The 15,961-nt window shown below is 37.3% G+C and overlaps 1 protein-coding gene across 6 annotated transcripts in view; it reads left to right on the top strand.

Annotated features, from left to right (window-relative positions):
- DCAF6 (DDB1 and CUL4 associated factor 6) overlaps nt 1-15,961 on the top strand; it is a 142,823-nt gene that overhangs the window by 35,387 nt on the left and 91,475 nt on the right. For all 6 annotated transcript variants that reach the window (XM_080824067.1, XM_080824066.1, XM_080824065.1 and 3 more), the window contains exon 4: nt 5,321-5,506. In XM_080824067.1, coding sequence (XP_080680193.1) covers nt 5,321-5,506 — 186 coding nt within the window. The remainder of the gene's footprint in view (nt 1-5,320; nt 5,507-15,961) is intronic.

The raw sequence follows: 15,961 nt of genomic DNA, 5'->3' as shown, positions 1-15,961 counted from the left end.
AGCATGAGAACATGAGTGGGGTGGGCAGAGGGAGAAGCAGACTGCCCACCGAGCAAAGAGCCTGATGTGGGAATCGATCCCAGGACCCCAGGGTCATGATCTGAGCCTAAGACAGATGCCCAACTGACTGAGCCACCCAGGCGCCCCAAGCTTAAGGTTTTAGAAACATTGTGTGTGACGTATTGAAAGAAGAAAGAGATACCTGGTTGGCCAGTTAGATTAATCTGATGATCAGTAAAGTCATAGATGTTACAACTAGTTCACATTCACATTTATTACTAATTCCAGTTAACAATATGTCAATTACATCTTCAGTTAAGTTACTCTACCAACTTCTGTTTCTCTAGGCCATTATTCTTAGATGTTTTCTGAATAAGTATTTTAATACATTGATTCAAGGAAGCACAAATAAGAAAATAAATCCAGCTACCAAAAATAATAACCATTTCCAAGTGCTTATCATTTTTAAAAAGATCAACCTTGTCACTATTTACCTCCAGTAGAATATATAGCTGTATTGATTGTATAGATTTAGTATCGACAACTATCCACAAATTCCAGCCTTTGTTGAAATTACTGATTGTATGCACCTGAGTACTTGTTCTTCCAACAATTACCTATTAATAAATTAGGAACCGAGTGGTTCAGAATGAAGTTAACATGGTAGGCAGTGGTCAGATAGTAGTCTTGATAGGCAGTATTAAGGATTTACGTTTTAGTGTGACTGAAATAATCACTGGCGTGTATTAAACATGAAGGTGATTTGCATTTTTAAAAAAGAGCTCTGGCTGCTGTTTGGAGAGTAGAGTTTGAGTAAGATTAGAAGTAGGAGATAGGACGCCATTGAGTAATCCCACTGAGAAGAGATGGTGGTTTGGACAGAGCTAATGGCATTGAGGTGATGAGAATTAGTTTGGAATGTGTCTTGGACCTGGATTTGCTGATGGATTTTATATATTTTATATAAATATACATTATATATTTTGGTATTTTATAGTGGATGAGGGAAAGAGAAATGAAGGGTGCTTTTAGTTTTTGACTTGATCAGCCGTGTGGGTGGATCCTGCTGCCATTGTGATGAATTTGGAGAACGCTGGAAGGGCAGTAAGTTTGGAAGACAACATTTGAAATCGAGATTTGTCCAAAAGGAAGGAGCTTCAACTGTTTACTCTTTAAGTCTTGATTACTTTAATAAATCCATATCAATTTGTGAATAATAATGTGATATGTCAGTACACATATTAGTGTATCGAGTGCTTTTGTTTCTGAAGCTATACGTAAACCTGTTAAATGGAGATAAATCATGAACTGTTAAGAATAATGTCTGCTGAATGTGATTAAAGCAGAGACAAAAGCCTATTGGATGAAGAAACTAATACGTACACCATACACAGTGACTGTTATATATTTAGCTACTTGGTAAGCCATGCTAAGATACCTGACAGAGTTAAATAAAGGTCATGAGATCTGTCTTGTGTAAAGGCTTTACATTAATTATTCTCTTAATTATTTTTTATACCTTAGTCTTCCAGATCTTAGTGTCTTACACTTGGAGAGAGGAATTAAAGATTTTTAAATATTTCAGTTTTATTCTCCATTGGCTTTGGTTAATGCAGGTGCAAAAAATACCCCTCCCTTTTTTATTTGACCCTAATTATATGTGCATTATATGTAAGATTTACTGTGGAGTAACTTATGATATTCAGCAAACCCTTATTTTGGCCATAATCCTGTAATCTAGGTCTTAAATAAAATGAGGTGATTTACATACTCAAAGTGGTCCAGGTGAATGGCTGCCAATATTCACTCCAGACTTATGCTGTCATTTGTTACAGCGGTCTCTGGCAAGAGTTTGGCAGTTAGGGTTATATAGTAGATACTTAAAGCCAAGCCCAAAACAGAGTTGAAATATATTTTCCTAACTTTGTTTTAAAATTTTAAAACTTTGGAAAAACTTAAAAAAATAATACAGTGAACATCCACAAATGGATTTTTTTTTTTAAAGCAATTGAGCACAAGTTGGAGGCATCATGCACTTCATTCGTGAATGCCTTTGTGTATATCTACTAAAAACAAGACCATTATTCTATTTTTTTTTAAAGATTTATTTATTTGACAGAGATCACAAGTAGGCAGAGAGGCAGGCAGAGAGAGAGGGGGAAGCAGGCTCCCCGCTTCAATAGTTGTTAATTCAGTATTGGCACTGACTTACCAGGCAAGACGAGAGTCAACTATATGCTGTTATAGATAAGATTTTCTATTTGATGATGTACACACCTAACACATACACATATATACATAGATGGTCTATATGCAGATTTTCTCATTTGTTTATACTGCTCTTTGTCACTGCCATGCCTTTTCAGTCCCAGCTCCATCTATCATTTCACATGTTGTCATATTTCCTTAGTCTCTTTAAGATAGTTCATTCAAATTTTTGGTCTTGCATGTGATATTAATATATTACTTGTTTTACTGTTGTATTAATATAGAAGAATAGTTGTTATATCACATGTTTCTCAATTTGGATTTGTCTGATTGTTTCTTCATGAATAGATTAAAATGTAAAACATTTTATTTATTTATTTTTAAAGATTTTATTTATTATTTATTTGACAGACAGAGATCACAAGTAGGCAGAGAGGCAGGCAGAGAGAGAGGGGGAAGCAGGCTCCCCGCTGAGCAGAGAGCCCAATGTGGGGCTCAATCCCAGGACCCTGGGATCATGACCTGAGCCGAAGGCAGAGGCTTTAACCCACTGAGCCACCCAGGTGCCCCAATTTAAAACATTTTAGCTAAGAATTCTCTACAAGTGACATTGTAGTACATGATATTAATTTATCCCCTTACTGATAATGTTAGCTTTGATATCTCCATTGTTTGGTATGTTTACCCTTTGCAATTAATAAGCTGTTTGTGAAGTGGTATGTTGAGCTTGTGAATATTCCCTTTCATAACAATCTTTCTTATATTGGTTTTAGTGTTGATTCTTGCCTTAACCAGTTGTTAAAATGTAGTTACAGAATAGTGATTTTTTTTAAGATTTTATTTTATTAATATTTGACAGAGAGAGAGAGATCACAAGCAGGCAGAGAGGCAGGGAGAGAGAGAGGTAAACAGGCTCCCTGCTGAGCAGAGAGTCTGATGCCGGGCCCGATCCCAGGACTCTGGGATCATGACCTGAGCCGAAGGCAGAGGCTTAACCCACTGAGCCACCCACGCGCCCCGAAATAGTGATTTTTAATTGTCATTCCTTCAACATTTATTGACATTATTTTATAAATAAGAGTATTTCCTTTGTCCCTACAACGTTTTTGAAAAAAATCACTTGGGATTTTAGAATTTTTTAAAAATTTAATATATTATAATCTATTACTGATAATACTTTTTGGTGCTTAAATTACCCCATTTGTTTGTTGGGACATTTAAAGCCAACTTTATGATTTGACATACTCTTATTTCTTTGAGCACATTTTTAAAAGTACATCAGATTCCCACTGCATTAGATTTTCATTGTACATACATGTGGGGGATATATCATGATTTATTCAATAAATCTCCCATGCTTTGCTGTTATGAATAGCTCATTAAATAACTTTGTGCATTTTCTCTTGTATTGTTGGAAGTGTATCTTAAGGGTAAATTCTTAGAAGTAGACTTGCTTGGTCAAAGGTTAAACGCATGTGGGGTTTTGTGAAGTATGGCTAAATTCCTCTCTTTTCGTCTTGTACCATCTAGTGCTCCCACCAGAAATGATGAAGAGCCTGTTTCCTGGTAGGCTTATTCACATAATGTGTTGTCAAACTTGAATTTTTGCCAATGTGAAAAGTGAGAATTAGTTTCTCAGTGTAACTTCAATTTGCATGTCCCTTATGAACAAAGTTGGATGTTTTCTCACATTCTTAAAGGCCCTTTGTGTATCTTTTTGTGAACTGTGTATTCAGATCTTTTGCCCTCTCAATCAAAAAAAACCCAGGTTTTGTTAAGTTTCTTTCTCTTCATTTTTAGCACTATTAGGGAGATTTGTTCTTTGTTTTCACTATGTGTTGCAAATATTTACATATTTATTTTAAACTTTTTTAAACTTTTATTTCTGTCACGGGAATTCTAGTCTTTATTTTTAAAGATGTTATTTATTTGAGAGAGCGTGAGCAAGAGAGCACAAGCAGGGGGAATGGCAGAGGGAGAGGGAGAAGCAGACTCCGGCTGAGCAGGGAGCCCGATGGAGGGCTCTGTCCCAGGACCCTGAGATCAAGACCTGAACGAAAGTCAGACGTTTAAGTGACTGAGCCATCCAGGTGCCCTTCAGTGTAGAAATACAGTTCAGAAAGGAGATGTTGGGACTTCCGCTGTAGTTTCATCTTACCATTTCACGATTCATTTAAATTCAGTTTATTTTTCTTTCTTTTTCCTGGAAGGGATTAACTAAAAATCATCTAGTAAACAGTTTCAAAAGTCCATCAGAGGGGTGCCTGGGTGGCTTAGCTGGTTCAGCAGCTGCCTTTGGCTCAGGTCATAATATCCGGGTCCTGGGATCGAGCATCCCACTGGGCTCCCTGCTCAGCCAGGAGTCTGCTTCTCCCTCTCCCTCTGGTGCAGCCCCTGCTTTTGTTCTCTTACTTGCACTCTCTCTCTCTCTCTCTCTCTTAAATAAATAAAATCTTAATTTAAAAAAAAGGTTAGGATAGTCCTTTTTTTCTCCCCACCCCTGTACCTACTCTCCAATTCTAAAAGTAACTTGTGTGAAGTCGATTACCTGAGAAATACAGGAAAATATTTTTAAAATAATGAAAATCATCTTCTTTGCTCTGTTTCTCTCTCCTCCTATGTATAATAGTCCTTTCTTATATATTGAGATCTTACGAATGAGTCAGATACACCAAATAGATGGAAATATGCATATTTAATTCTCACAACACTGTTCCTATTGATGGTACTTAATCTTCTTCACATCTCAGAGAGGAAAAAAGAAAATACATGAGATTCTGATTTTTAAAAAATTATATTAGTTTAGGGGCACCTGTTAATAAGCCTCTGCCTTCGGCTCAGGTCATGATCTCAGGGTCCTGGAATCGAGCCCTGCAATGGGCTCCCTGCTCAGCAGGGAGCCTCTCGGCCTACTTGTGATCTCTGTCTGTCAAATAAATAAAATCTTGAAAAAAATTATTTTAGTTTGGAATCAAATGATAATTTTTTATTGAGATAATAAGAATGTTAATGAGAATTTATTCCTAGCTATGATTGTATTAAATATGAATGTTTCTTTCTAGGAAATAATAAATTACCAAGAACTTTTTTTCTCTTTTTCTCTGTGTTTTAGGTTTTGACAACAATTCGTTCAGGGCACCGAGCAAATATATTTAGTGCAAAGTTCTTACCGTGCACAAATGATAAGCAGATTGTGTCCTGCTCTGGGGATGGAGTAATATTTTATACTAATGTTGAGCAAGATGCAGAAACCAACAGACAATGCCAATTTACGTGCCATTATGGAACTACCTATGAGGTACAGTATTACTGTGGTTCTATATATATATATGTACGTATACATATATATATGTAAGTGTGTTTTTATGTAAGTATGTATGTGTAGATTTGTGTAATTAACACTCATGTGTATGTAAGCAGAGAAATTATTGACAGACTAGATTTCAGTAAAGTACTTGAGAAAGTATACCTTGATAGGCTTTTGAGTAAAGTTAAACAAAATCTAATAGTAACAGGATTTGTAATTGCAAACAGTTGTCAGCCTTTAAAAATACTTCTGGTACCGTGCTACAAGCTTATGTACTAGACTTTAAGCTCTTAAACACTTTATCACCGTCTTATATAAAGTCATTGATTGCGTCTTTACCAAATGTTCCCGTGGCAGAAAGAACACTGCTAGTACAACAGTGAAAGAATCAGATTCCTAAAGACATTAATGAGCTCAAGCCCTGAGTTGAATGCAGTGAGGTGCCGTGAATTGAGGACTCAATAATGCCATGTAACTTCGTTCAGAAAAATTGCTCATCCTTCAGAATGCTCTTTCAGAATCTTTTCATGGTACTTCTTTGCATCAAATCGTTCTTAACCTGTTATATCTTTGTCCATGATTTGCATTTCATTTCTCTGGTAACCTCGTGTTTTGGTGTGTGACAGCATATAGCTGCATTTTATTTTCTCTTCCGTTTTCACAGTTTTGGCTTTGAACTGGAGATTTTAGTCAATTTATATTTATTGTGAGTAATGATATATTTGGATCTATTTGTTTATCTTACTATTTTCTGTTTGTGTTTGTTTTTTTTAACTTCCTGTATATATTTCCTCTTGTCTTTTTGCCTTCCTTTAAAATTGCCTGAGGATTTTGCTTTTTGTCTGTTTTATTTCTGCTGCTTGCAGGGAGGATAGACATTCGTGTTTTAGAAGAATAATTAACAAAGCCTAATCGATAAATACCTTTGCCCTTCTCCTGAATAAAGCATCTTAGGACATTATAATGTCTTCATCCCTTGTCCAGTTGTATATGCTTATATTGTTCAGAGTTTATATATTTTCTCTCATCAATGAAGTATTGCCTCATCAGTTAGTCCTTCTTCAGATTTGCGTCCATCTGTGCCGGTGCCTGTGGCTCTTCCACCGCAGGTTGCTTGTGCAGGGCCACTGTGCACCTGAAGTACATTCTTCCCAGTTCCTTTAGTGAGAGTTTGGTAATAGAAACAATTTTCATTTCCTATTATCCTTTCCTTTCTTTTAATTTAATTTAATTTAATTTATTTGTTTGACAGAGAGAGACACAGCGAGAGAAGGAACAGAAGCAGGGGGAGTGGGAGAGGGAGAAGCAGTCTCCCTGCCGAGCAGGGGGGACCCGATGCGGGGCTGGATCCCAGGACCCCGGGATCATGACCTGAGCCGAAGGCAGACGCTTAACGACTGAGCCACCCAGGCGCCCCTCCTATTACCCTTTTCTTTTCTTCATTCCTTTCTTCCCTTTCATCTCTTTCCAGAAAACGAAGAATTTTAGACCAATTCGTCAAACGTTGTTTTGCTGGATATTTGCTGCGTATCTAGTTTGACACTTTATTTCGGGTGATGTTCCTGTGTTCTCACTTTATTGTTCAAGTTGAGAACTCAGTCATCAGTCTAACTGTGGTTTCTTTGTAGTTAATCTGTCTCTCTTCCTTGGCTGCTTTTAACCGTATTTTTTTTACTGTTTTTTTTTTTTTTTCCTTCATTCTTATCACTACAGCGTAGTTAGGTTTGAGTTTCCTTTTTATTTGTCATACTTGGAATTTATTGATGTTTTTGGTCTGAGAAATTGGCATCGTGAAAAAATGTGGGAAGTGTGCAGTCATTAGGTCTTTGGTTATTCTCTAGCTTCTCCATTTCTTTTTCTCTTGGAATTCTGATTAGAATTTGACTTTATTCCATCTGTTATTAAACTTTGGTGTTTTTTTTTTTTTAAGATTTTATTTATTTATTTAACAGACGGAGATCACAAGTAGGCAGAGAGGCAGGCAGAGAGAGAGGAGGAAGCAGGCTCCCCACTGAGCAGAGAGCCCGATGCGGGGCCCGATCCCAGGACCCTGGGATCATGACCTGAGCCGAAGGCAGAGGCTCAACCCACTGAGCCACCCAGGTGCCCCTAAACTTTGGTTTTTTAAATTGAAGTACAAAACACATAGGAAAAGTACATAAATCCTAAGCATATAGCTTAGTACATTATCACAAAGTAAATCTTTTCATGTAACAGCTATCTAGATCAAGAAATACAAAAGCATTAAGTATCCCAGAAGCCCCCCTCATTCTGACTTCTGGTAATTTGTGAAATTCACCCATGCTGGGTACAACTATAATTCATTCTTTTTCATTGCTGGATAGCATTCCATTGTGTGAGTGCACCATGGCAGATTGCTCTCTTTTACTGTTGATGAAAATTTTAAATTTGATTTCCCATTTGGAGAACATTCCTTTACATAAGTCTAAGTACCTAAATGCATTCACTTCGTTGGGTACATACTAGAAGTAAACTTCCTTGGTCACAGGACACGTACTTGTGTATTTTAGAGAGATGTTACCAAATAATTTTCCAAAATAATTGTAACAGCTTATATTCCTGCCAATAGTATATAAGAGTTCCTGTTACTGCTCATCGTTGCCAACGATTGGTATTACTAGTCTCTAATTTTGGCAACTTACGTAGCGTCCTCTTACGGTTTCAGATGCCTTTCCCTGTTGATGCCGCTGCTGTTGTGCATTTCTTCATAGAAATGTTTATTGGTTATTTGGATTTATTCTTTTGTCAGGCACCTATTCAAATGTCTTTCCTAATCTTTCCATTGGTTTTGTCATTTTGTTTCATTTTTTACTTACAGGAATTTCTTAATCTCATCTGCACATGAACCTATCTTTTCCTACTCTGGCTATATTTTCACTTTCCTAGTGGTGTCTTTGGGTGAACAAATGTGTTAACATTGTCTAATATATTGGTCTTTTTCTTTATTATTAGGGCTTTCTGTATCCTGGTCAAAATATTTTTTCCTATCTCAAGGTTATGGAGATACTCTGTTTTCTCTTTTCAAAAGTTTATTGTTTTGTCTTTGCATTTAGATCTTATAATTCACCTGGATTTGATTTTTGCAGTAGGATGAAGTTGGAGTAAACTTTTTTTTCTCCATGTGGATTTTTGTGATTAAGTCAAAATCCCAAAGAGCGTACAGAAAGGCATCCTCTATAGGGACATTTTAATAGTATATACCCATTTGTCTAAGGTGTTTTTTATTCAATACATACACACTGTAGTTGGAGTAGAATATTTTTTCAAAGCTGAAACTATATCCTCTGAACAGTTCTGCTAGTCCCTCTTCCCCCCACCCCTTGCAACCTCCATTTTACCTTGTTTCTGAGTTTGATTATTTTGGATACCTCATGGAGTATTTGTATTTTTGTGACTGGTTTATTTTAGTTAGCATAATGTCCTCAAGATTCATCCATGTCAGTCTATGACAGGATTTGCTGCTTTTCCAAAGCTTAATACTCTCCCATTGTATGTAGATATGCCGTACAGTCCATTACTTGTCAGTGGACATTTGGGCTGTTTCTACCTCTTGGTTATTGTGAATAATGCTGCAATGAACGTGGGGGTGCAAATATCTCTTTGGAATCCTGTTTTAAATTTTGGGGGTGTATATACCCAGAAGTGGGTTTCCTGGATCATGTGATAATTCTGTTTTTAATTTTTAAAAAAGATTTATTTGTTTTAGAGAGGGAGAGCACGAGCAGAGGGGGGAGACGCAGAGGGGAAGGGAAAGAATTTCAACCAGACTTCCTGCCAGGCTTGGAGCCTGACGCAGGGCTCAGTCCCATGACCCTGAGATCACAACCCAAGCCACAAACAAGCGTTGGACATTCCACTGACTGAGCCGCCCAGGTGCCCCCTATTTTTTATTTTTTGAGGATCCTCCATCCTTTTTGCCATAGTGGCTGTTCTGTTTTACATTCCCAACAACAGTGCATTAAGGGTTCCAGTTTTTCCACATTCTTGTCAACACTTGTTTTCTTTTTTTTTCCCAAGAGTGACCATTTTAATGAGTGTCAGGAGAGAGCTCATTGTGGTTTTGATTTATAGTTCCTTAATGATTAGGGATGTTAAATACCTCTTTTTGTGCTTGTTGGTCATTTGTATATCTTCTTTGGAGAAATGTCTGTTGAAGTCCTTTGCCCATTTTTAATTGAATTGCTTTTTTGTTCTTGTTGAGTTGAAGGGGTTCTTTATATACCTTGGGTATTAATGCCTTATCGATACAGAGTTTGTGTGTTCTCCATCCCATAGATTTGTTGAAGATAGCTATTGTAAACGAGACTGTTTTCTTAATTTTCTTTTCAGATTGTTCGTTGTTTGTGTATAGAAAAACATGATTTTTATGTGTTGATTTTTGTAACCTGCAGCTTTGCTCTATTCATTTATTAGTGTTAACAGTATTTTGTATTGGGATTTTTAGCGTTTTCCACATATAAGATCATATCATCTGCAAACAAATGATTTTACCTTTTCCTTTCTAATTTCAATGCTTTTTTTTCCCTTGCCTGATTCCTCTAGCTGGAACTTCAGTACTGTATGGAATAGACATGATAAGAGTGGGCATTCATGCCTTGTTCTGTATTAATGAATAAACTTTCAGTGTTTCGCCATTGACTATGATGTTAACTGTGAGATTGCATATATGGTCTTTATTAGCTTGAGCTAATTTCCTTCCATTCCTGGTGTGTTGAGAGTTCTTATTTTGAAGGAGTGTTGAATTGTGTCAGATGCTTTTTCGGCATCAGTTTTGATGATCATACGGTTTTTGTTCTTCATTATTACATGTTGTTTTGGGTTTTTTTTGGTATGTTGTTGAGTATTCATCAGAGGCATAGTCTATAGTTTTGTGTTCTTTTAGCATCTTTGGTTTTGGCATCAGGATAAAGTTGTCCTCAAAGAATGAATTTGGAAGTGTTCCTGTTTCTTCAGTTTTTTGGAAGGGTTTGGGAAGGTTTGGCGTTAATTCTTTAAATGTAGCTAAAGTTCCCTAGTGAAGTCATCTGGTTCTGGGCTTTTTTTGTTGGATTGTGTTTGATTACTGACTCAGTCTCCTTATTAGTTATAGCTTTGTTTAGACTGTTTATTTCTGGGAGCCTGGGGGGCTCAGTTGATTGGTTAAGCATCTGCCTTCAGCTGAGGTCATGATCCCAGGGTCCTGGGATCAAGGTCCGTGTTAGCCTCCCTGCTCAGTGGGGAGCCTGCTTCTCCTTCTACCTCTGCTTGTGCTTGCTCTCTCTGTCAAATAAATAGATTCAATCTTTTAAAAATTTGTTTTATTCTTCATGTTTTAGTTTTGGTTGGTTGTATGTTTCTAGAAATGTATCCATTTCTTCTAGGTTTTTCCATGTGTTGTATAATTATTCATACGAGTCTCTCTCTCTCTCCTCTTTTTTTTTTTTTTTTAGATTATTTATTTATTTATTTGACAGACCAAGATCACAAGTAGGCAGAGAGGCAGGCAGAGAGAGAGAGGAGGAAGCAGGCTCCCCACTGAGCGGAGAGCCCGATGCGGGGCTCGATCCCAGGACCTTGGGATCATGACCTGAGCCTAAGGCAGAGGCTTTAACCTACTGAGCCACCCAGGTGGCCCCATAGAGTCTGTTAAGGTGCTTTTTATTTCTGCGGCTTAATTAGTAATATCTCTTCTTATCTCTTTCATTTCTGGCTTTTGTTAAATCTTTTTTTTTTTTTTTCTTATTAGCCTAGGTAAGAGTTTGTCAATATTGAAGATATTTTTAAAGAACCAACTTAGTTTCATTGATATGTTTTCTATCTTCTTTTTCCTTTATTTCTGCTTTAGTCTGTTATTTCCTTCCTCTTCTAACTTGGGGTTTCATTTATTGCTCTTTTGTTAGTTCTTTGAAGTATAAAGTTAGATTGTTGATTTGAGATCTTTTTTCTTTTTCTTTTTTTTTTTAAAGATTTTATTTATTTATTTGACACAGAGAGAGAGATCACAAGTAGACAGAGTAGCAGGCAGAGAGAGAGGGGGCAGCAGGCTCCCCGCCAAGCAGAGAGCCCAACGCAGGGCCCGATCCCAGGACCTGAGACCGTGACCAGAGCCGAAGGCAGAGGCTTAACCCACTGAGCCACCCAGATGCCCTGATCTTTTTTTTTTTTTTTTTCCTAATGTAGGTGTTTACTGCTATATACTTCCCACAGTAGAGTACTGTTTCCATTGAAAGTAGTTACTAATGGGGAAGTACTTACTATTGCCATTTTACCTTTCTTGTTTTTCCAGTACATCTTATACTGATACTGGCACTCTTGTTTTTATGTTTCATTCTCCATCCCAGCACCCTGGGATCATAACCTGAGCCGAAGGCAGATGCTTAGCGAACTGAGCGCCCAGGTGCCCCTGTATTTAGGTTGTCTGTACTGTGTCTGAGTGTGGACCTCTTTGGGTTCAGCCTATTTAGAGTCCTTTTGAGCCTTCTGAGTGTGGATATCCGTTTTCTTTGGGAAGATTTAGGAAGTTTTCAGCCATTATTTTTTCAAACAAGCGCTCTGCCCTTTCTTTTCCTCCATCTGAAACTTCCATCTCTGTTGCTTCCATCTGTATTGCCTGTTTTGTCCTGTGAGTCCCTTGAGGCCGTCCGCACGTCTCTGCATTCTTCCGTTGGGTTCCTCTGACATGGTGATTCCGAAAGAGTTGTCTTCAGGTTTGCCGATTTTTCTTTCTGCTTGATCAAGCCTGATGTTGATTTCCTCTAGTGAGTTTTTAAAGTAATTATTATATTCTTCAGTCCCCAAATTTCCGTTTGGTTCTTTTTTCCAGTTTTTTTTTTGGTCATTGGTGATACTCTCATTTTGTTAATGTGTCATTTTCCTAGTTTCATTTCGTTGTTTATTTGTTTTCTCTTGTAGTGCATTGAACTTCTTTAGGGTGATTAATTTGTAAATTCTTAGGTAATTCATGTATCTTATTAGAGTCAGTTTCTGAAGCTATTTTGTTCCTTTGATAGGGCTGTTACACTGTATCTTTGTGTGCCTTGGTATTTTGTTGTTGTGATTTTTGCTTTCATAAAAACAGCCATCTCTCCCAGTCTTTATGGACTTGTTTGGTATAAGGGAAGGTCTTCACCAATCAGCCCAGCTAGAGATTCTGGAGATCCCCTAGACTTTTGATGATGATGTATCTCCTCTGGTCTTGTGTATCTAATTTTCCCTTTAGAGTGCTCTAAACGTTGCTCCCTTTTCTGTCAATGGTACTGCAGGTTTTTTGGTCTTTCACTGAAGCCATTGAGCTCTCTTTTGTTCTCAAGATGAGAATGCTGAGTCAAGCAAGACAGAAACTAGTCCCCTGGCAGCCTTCCTCTACTCGTAAGCTGGACAGACATTCTACTCTACTTTTTCCTTTCCAATGGAGAAGCTGCAGTTGGGCTTTTTTCCCCCAGTATTGAGCTGTGTTGCCTTAGGGGAGGCACTGATACGATTAAATGAAATAAGTTTTCTTTTTCCGTTCAACATGGCTGTACTTGGCTTTGAACTTGACTGATGTACTGCCTTCTTAACTGATTTTTGGCATTTTCATAAATGCTTTTTGACTTTATTTATTTATTTTTTTGAGGGAGAGAGTGTGCATGAGTAGGGTTGGGGAGGGCGATGGAGGGGCATAGGGAGGAGAGAGAATCCCAAGCAGGCTTTCGTGCTTAGTGTGGAGCCTGCCTTGGGGCTCCATTTCACAACCCTGGGGTCACGACCTGATCCAAAATCAAGAGTCCAGCATTCAACCAACTGAGCTATGCAGGTGCCCCAAAGCTCTTTGAATTTATATTATTATTAAAAGTCAGTGTTCTTGTAGGAGAGTGAGTTGAGGCTTTCTGTTCTGCAGTCTTGCTGATACCACTCTTTCCATATGGATTTTACCCAATCCTAAAATACTGGTTTTATTCCCCCATTGCTATTCAGCATGCCATTAACTGTAAATTAAGAGTTCATATGTGCATAGATCATTTCTGTACTCTATTTTGCACCGTTGGTCTATTGGTATAGACCAAATATTGGTATATTTGTACCTTTTTAAGTACCAAATTGTTTTAATTGCCATAGCTTTGAAATGACTCTTGGTATCTAATAGTACATTTTCTTGTTCCTACTACAAGAACATTTTTTTTTTTAAGATTTTATTTATTTATTTGACAGAGATCACAAGTAGGCAGAGAGGCAGGCAGAGAGAGAGGAGGAAGCAGGCTCCCCGCTGAGCAGAGAGCCCAATGTGGGGCTCAATCCCAGGACCTTGGGATCATGACCTGAGGCGAAGGCAGAGGCATAACCCACTGAGCCACCCAGGCGCCCCTACTACAAGAACATTTTGACTATTCTTGATTTTTTGTGTTTCAATATAACTTTTTAAAGCAGCATATTAGTTTCCAACAAAAAGTTTGCTGAAGGATGGATTGTGATTATACTGAATTTAAAGATAAATTTAGGGCAAACTAATATCTTACAATTATTGTATATTCCAATCAATGGGGATGATATATTTTTGTAATTATTAAGGTTTTAATTTCTCTCACTAAAATATTTTATAATTTTTAGTGTGGCATTACTGTACATTTTTCCTTAAAATTTTTTTAAGTATTTGATATTTTGGTACTGTTGTAAATGTTATCTTTTTAAGTATTTTATTTATTTATTTATTTTTAAATATTTTATTTATTTGACAGAGAGAGAGAGAGATCACAAGTAGACAGAGAGGCAGGCAGAGAGAGAGAGGGAGAAGCAGGCTCCCCGCTGAGCAGAGAGCCCAATGCGGGGCTCGATCCCAGGACCCTGGGATCATGACCAGAGCCGAAGGCAGAGGCTTAACCCACTGAGCCACCCAGCCACCCCTTTTTAAGTATTTTAGTTTTTAAATGTTACTGGTATAAGAAATACAATTGACTTTATAATATTTTAAAACTAGCAGTCTTTTTATTCACTTATTAATGATCATAATTCAACTATAGATTCTTTTGGATTTTCTGTGTACACAGTGATAACTTTTTTGCATTATGACATTTTTCTTTTTTTTTTTTTTTTAAAGATTTTATTTATTTATTTGACAGACAGAGATCACAAGTAGGCAGAGAGGCAGGCAGAGAGAGAGAGGGGAGGAAGCAGGCTCCCTGATGAGCAGAGAGCCGGATGCGGGGCTCGATCCCAGGACCCTGGGATCAGGACCTGAGCCGAAGGCAGAGGTTTTAACCCACTGAGCCACCCAGGCGCCCCTTTCATTCTTTATTTTCAAAGGATATACCTTTTGCTTCTTTTTCTTGACTTATTACACTGGTTAGTACCTTATCTTTAAATGAAATGTTGATAGCATTGATTTCAAGAATAGAATTTGGTAAGTTTTGACAATTTATTGTCCCTTAAAATCATTTGCATAGTCAGGGTAATGGATATAGCCGTTATATCCAAGAATTTCCTTATTCCCATTTTTATTCCCTCTCTCTTGTCCCTACTTACCCCCACATCCTTGGAAATGACTGATCTTTCAATTACTGTGGATTTGTTTATATTTTTTGTAGAACTACATATGAATGAGATTATATAATCAAACCATATGTATTCTTCCTTTGGTCTGACTTTTTCACTTAGGATAATAATCATGTTTGAGATTCATTCATGTTGTTAGAGTATCAGTAACTAACTTCTTATTTCTGAGTTATATTCCTTTATAAAGATATATCACAGTTTCTTTATATTTCATTTTTGAATGGGCTTTGGGGTTGTTCTAGTTTTGGGCTGTTGCAAATAAAGCCGTTTTGTATATTCGTATAAATGTCTTTGTATGGACCTGTGCTTTCATTTGTCTTTGGTAATCACCTTGGAGTGGAATGACTGAGTTATATTAGAAGTATAAGTTTAGCTTTTTAAGAAACTGCTGAGTTGTCCCAGATGGTTGCATCATTCTACATTTCTGTGAGCAGAGCCCGGCTGATCAGTTGTTCTGCACCCTTTTAGCGCCTGCTGTGGTCAGTCTCGTGTTTTAGACATCCGGATAGATACAGAGTGGAATCTCTCGTGTTATTAACTTTATTTCCCAATTATCTAATGATGAGCACACTTTTCATGTGCTTGTCATAGATCTTCTCCCCATTGTTTTGGTGGTATATTCATTTCTCATTACTGAGTTTTGAGGGATTTTCAAGATATGTTTTGGATATTTTTCAGGTATGTGATTTATAATTTTTTCCTCTGAGTCAGCAGTTTTGTCTTCTCATTTTCTTAATATTGTCCTTCCAAAAGAAGCTCTCAATTTTCAGGAAGCCCATTTTACCAAAGCTCTTTGTTTTTATGGGCCAATGTTATATCTCAAAATCTTTTTTTAACCAAGAGTCACAAAGATTTCTTCCTAGAAGTTTTATATTTATGTTTTATACTTAGATCAATGATCCCTGTTGTTTTTTATTT

Source organism: Martes martes (genome assembly GCF_963455335.1).
Source record: "Martes martes genome assembly, chromosome: 15".
In the NCBI taxonomy this organism is placed as follows: Eukaryota; Metazoa; Chordata; class Mammalia; order Carnivora; family Mustelidae; genus Martes; species Martes martes.
The sequence above is the reverse complement of the archived record's forward strand: the minus strand, read 5'-3'. Positions and strand labels throughout refer to the sequence as shown.